The sequence below is a fragment of the Panthera uncia genome, chromosome D1, assembly GCF_023721935.1.
Source record: "Panthera uncia isolate 11264 chromosome D1, Puncia_PCG_1.0, whole genome shotgun sequence".
NCBI classification, from domain to species: Eukaryota; Metazoa; Chordata; class Mammalia; order Carnivora; family Felidae; genus Panthera; species Panthera uncia.
The window spans coordinates 90871237-90875894 of NC_064808.1; the positions used below are offsets into that span (position 1 = coordinate 90871237).

Here is a 4658-nt window from a genome sequence, read left to right on the forward strand (position 1 = left end):
TTTCATTTATTATATATATTTTTTCATTTTTTATAATTTTAACCCTTTAAGTATTTTCCTACAGTTAAATTCCTTGAAAATAGTAAACATAGGAGTACCACATTTATCAAAATAGTTAATTAATCAGAATGATTATGTATCATTCTGTATGTATGTATGTATTATGCGTCTTCAAAAATACTATTTCAGTGGCTGGGAATCATGAAAACAATTTGTGTAGAGAATAATTCTGAGAATCAGGCTATCTGACTGGTGGCCCCGGGATTGAATTTGAGGACTTTAGTTAAGATTTTTTAATGAATCAGGAGTACCTGGGTGGCTCAGCTGGCTAAGTGTCCCACTCTTGATTTTGGCTCAGATCATGATCTCACGGTTCATGAGATTGAGACCACATCAGCCTCTGTGCTGACAGCATGGAGCCTGCTTGGGATTCCCTCTCTCTCTCTCTCTCTCTCTCTCTCTCTCTCTTTCTCTCTCTCAATTCCCTTCCCCCACCCTCTTTCAAAATAAATAAATAAACACTTAAAAAAAGAATTTATTATGAATCAGTGTCACTCAAGCCACTTCTATTTAATCTCATTTAATCCTCATAACAGTATTTTGAAGTCTTTATTATTATTATGTTAATTTTATTTTTGAGAGAGAGAGAGAGAGAGAGAGAGAGAGCACCCATGGGAAGGCTCAGAGAGAGAGGGAGAGAGAATCCCAAACAGGCTCCATGTTATCAGCACAGAGCTCAACTCTGTGCTCATGCTCAACTCATGAACCATGAGATTATGACCTGAGCTGAAATCAAGAGTCAGACGCTTAACCAACTGAGCCACCCAGGTTCCCCGAGAGAGAGTCTTTTTTTTTTTGAGATAGAAAATTGAGGTACACAGCATAAAATTATTTCCAAACTCATGTGAGCCAATATTTGTTTTTGTTTGGATGCAAATACAGCATTTCATCCATTATATGTGGAAGCCCACAGGTATGAACTATGTAGCTCGACATTAAGTATTTTTACAGTGTTTTGTCCTCACTAGACTTTTTTCCTGATTTGGAAAAGAAATATGTTGAAACCCCATGATGACACGTTCCTTAAATATATTTTCACTTTTCTACCTTTTACACGGGAGACATCACTGGCCCCAGCCTGCAGTGTGGGGTGCTCCTGTCCTAAAGCAGTTTGTAGTTTGGTGCAGCTAACTTTCCAAGACCCTGGGATGGTAGGAGAGGCAGCTACCTGGGCAGATGAGCAGCAGCCACCAGCTGTAGCAAAAGAATCCAGCATCAAATGGTTCGATCTATCTGCTATCCAATACTATCTGGTCAGCTAGCACGGGAATTCAAGGTCAGAGTATGTGACGGAGACGAGTGGTTTCTGCCCTCAACTTCATCCTCATCTGCCTCACCCAACCAGGGAAACTGCAGGGCTCTCACAAGGTGAAGACTGTTCGCAGTCACTGAGAAGAGCACGTCAGCACCACAGCCTGTCCTGGCAGACCCGCCTAGGGAGATAATGAGCTGCTCTGAGCTTAGAACTCTTGTAGTATGGGCATGGTTAGCACGGTTGTGATGTACCAGGAAGAGGGGTGGTCACACTGGGACACCCTCACACCACACACACACACACACACACACACACAGCCACTAACAAGACTGAGAAAGCAGTCCGTTGCGCCCTTGCAACCATGAGTAAGTGATGCTGATATTTGTTGCTGTCCTTGAATGGTATGCCCAGGATTGTAAATTGTTGTGTACATAAGACTTCAGCAAAAAAAAAAAAAAAAAAAAAAAAAAGCATATTATAGACTTAGGCATGTGACCTAACGCAACCCTGTGTGTCCAACATCCAACCAGAATACTTAACTTTTTTTAAGAAGGCAAAAACAATGGTATATGGATTGTATCTCAATGAAATGGAAAAAAAAAGATAAACCTTTTACAGAGACATGCATTGATAGATCAAAATTTAAGCAAGTTCATCACAAACAAAAATTTAATTGTGATTTTTGAAAATTCCTCAGACAAATCTATGAAACAAATATTGCTGAGTAGATGGTTTTGGACAACATTTAACACTGAGCTACACATGTAATAAATTTCATGGTGATGACTAAATTATGCCACTGCTTTTTTCAACAGGCATATCTACTTTCCAGTGTTTATTTTCTCTGAGACTACGTTACTTTGTCTTTAAGCTTCAATAGAGCTTTCTTCACTTCCTTGTTCCTCAGGGTGTACACCACAGGGTTTAGAAGGGGAGTCAGCACAGTGTAGAAAACTGCCACAATCCTGTCCACAGCATCCTTGGAGCCTGGCCTCAGGTAAACAAAAACACAGGGAACAAAGAAACAAAGGACCACAATGCAGTGGGAGGTACAGGTCTGAAAGGCTCTGCATCTCCCCTCGGAGGTGCGGATCTTCAGGATGGAACAGACGATGGACACATAGGACAGCACTATCAGGAGAAAGCAGCCTGAAGCCACTACCCCGATGTTGACAAAGATCACCATCTCATTCATGGACGTGTCTGCACAGGCCAGTCTGAGGATGGGTGGTCCGTCACAGAAATAATGCTGGATCTGGCTGGGCCCACAGTAGGGCAAGCGGAAGGTCAGTGTGGTCTGGACGGCAGAGTGCAGAGAGCCGCTGAGCCACGTGGCGGTGGCCAGGAGGGCACACGCTCTCCCACCCATCAGGCTGGCATACCTGAGCGGCCGACTGATGGCCAGGTAGCGGTCGTAGGACATGACTGTGTAGAGGAAACACTCAGTGCTCCCCAGGAAGTGAAAGGAGTAGAGCTGGGCCACACAGCTGTGAAAGGAGATGGCCCCGCCTCCCGGGGAGACCAAGGGCATCAGCATTTTGGGCACCGTGACGGTGGAGAACCACATGTCGATGAAGGACAAGTTGGCCAGGAAATAGTACATGGGAGTGTGGAGGTGGGAATCCACCGTGATCACCAGCAGGATGAGGAAGTTCCCCACCACAGTGAGTACATAAATCACCAAGAAGATTCCGAAGAGGGGGATGTCCAGTGCTGGTGCATGGGGAAGACCCGTGAGGATGAACGTTGTCACTACGCTCATGTTTCTCATTTTCCACGCCTTTGGCACCTCTCCCTAGAGAAGAGAGAGAGAGCACCCAGCATTTCACTGAAAACTGAAAACCCATTTTCATGTGGCAACTGCATCATCCATAGTAGATCATCCTAAAGTTAACCTCAACTTTGCCTGTTACAAAACTTATTTGGTAAAAATGATAGAATGATCCATCATCATCCTCTCTCCCCCCCACACGCACACAAAGGAAGGTGCACACAGATGTATGCAGTAGAAAGTCAGAGAAACCCATTGTATCAATCTCTATTTATGTATCATAAATGACCACACATTTAGTAGCACAAAACAATGCAAATGTCCATTCTTACAGTGTTTTAGTCAGGTGAGTGGGGTGTTCTGCTCAAGGTTGAAATCGAGATGTCAGCTGAGTCTGGAATCTCATGAGAGGCTTGGGATCCGCTTCCAAGCTTATGGAAGTTGTTGGCAGAATTCTGTTCCTTGCACATTTAGGACTGAGGTCTCTGTCTTTCCTGCTGCCCATTAGCAGGGATCATTACTCTCAGCCTTAGAGTCCAACCTCAAGTCCTAACCACCTGGCCATCTGATAACCCCCTGGCAGCCTACTTCTTCAAAGCCAGGAGAAGTTCTCTTGAGTTTGCTGTGACAAAAGTGTGAGGTAACAGAATGCATCAAGAGTGATATGGCATCACAGCCTTGGGTCTCACCCACACTCAAAGGGAGGCAATTTAGCAGGGAATGTACACAGGGGACAGCAATCTGGGCAGCCTTTCGGAATTCTGTTTTCTCTCCAGAGTCCATGGGGAAACTTAAAGAACCAAGAATTTAACATTGATAGCAGGCACGCTTCAAAATCTACGTTCGGTACGGCCGAACAAATCTCTGGGATCCTTATAGGTAATCTGGCAATAGTAATCCCAGCTGAGAAATTACAAGTATTAAATAAGACAATAGACGCGAAGTCATTAATAAAGTGTCTGACACTTGATACCTGCTCAAAAAATGATAATGAATCATACAAAATTGTTGCCTTGTAAGGCAGAATTACCTATCTCTATCTATCTATCATCTATCTATCTGTGGAGAGGGAGGAATAGGAGGGAGAATAAATTCTCTTTCTACTGTAGAGATTTCTCAATTTCAAAACTAGGTCTTTGAGGAATATTTCATGGCTAGTATTGGGACTGGTGTCTCACTACCACCATCACCTGCTTGTAAAGGGACTTTCCTCAGAAGAGGCTGAGAAACTCAACTCCATGACATGGACATCCCTACAATCTTCCATACGATCCAGAAGGTACCAAGCCTTGTACACTGCTGGCTCAACACTTCTCTTACACTAGACGATCCTTTATGAGGCTCTAAGAAGATAAAATTCATATGTGTTCTCCCAAACAGAATCCACTGGCAGTTTTCTTTTTCTTTTTCTTTTTCTTTTTCTTTTTTTTTAATTTAAATCCAAGTTAGTTAACATGTAGTGCAATAATGGTTTCAGGAGTAGAATTTAGTGATTCATCACTTACATATAACTCCCAGTGCTCATCCCAACAAGTGTCCTCCTTAATGCTCATCACCCATTTAGTCCATCCT

General features: G+C 43.2%; 1 protein-coding gene across 1 annotated transcript; it reads right to left on the minus strand.

The window, feature by feature from the left end:
* Positions 1–2042: 2042 nt before the first annotated feature.
* Positions 2043–3130, minus strand: LOC125928756 (olfactory receptor 10G9). The gene has a single exon (XM_049639430.1). It carries the CDS (start codon positions 3084–3086, stop codon positions 2166–2168), a length of 921 nt encoding a protein of 306 aa, XP_049495387.1. The 5' UTR covers positions 3087–3130; the 3' UTR covers positions 2043–2165.
* Between the last annotated feature and the right edge of the window lie 1528 nt (positions 3131–4658).

Bases quoted from the DNA above. Each gene is read 5' to 3' on its own strand.
- LOC125928756 (XM_049639430.1), bottom strand. From the start codon at position 3,086: ATGAGAAACATGAGCGTAGTGACAACGTTCATCCTCACGGGTCTTCCC.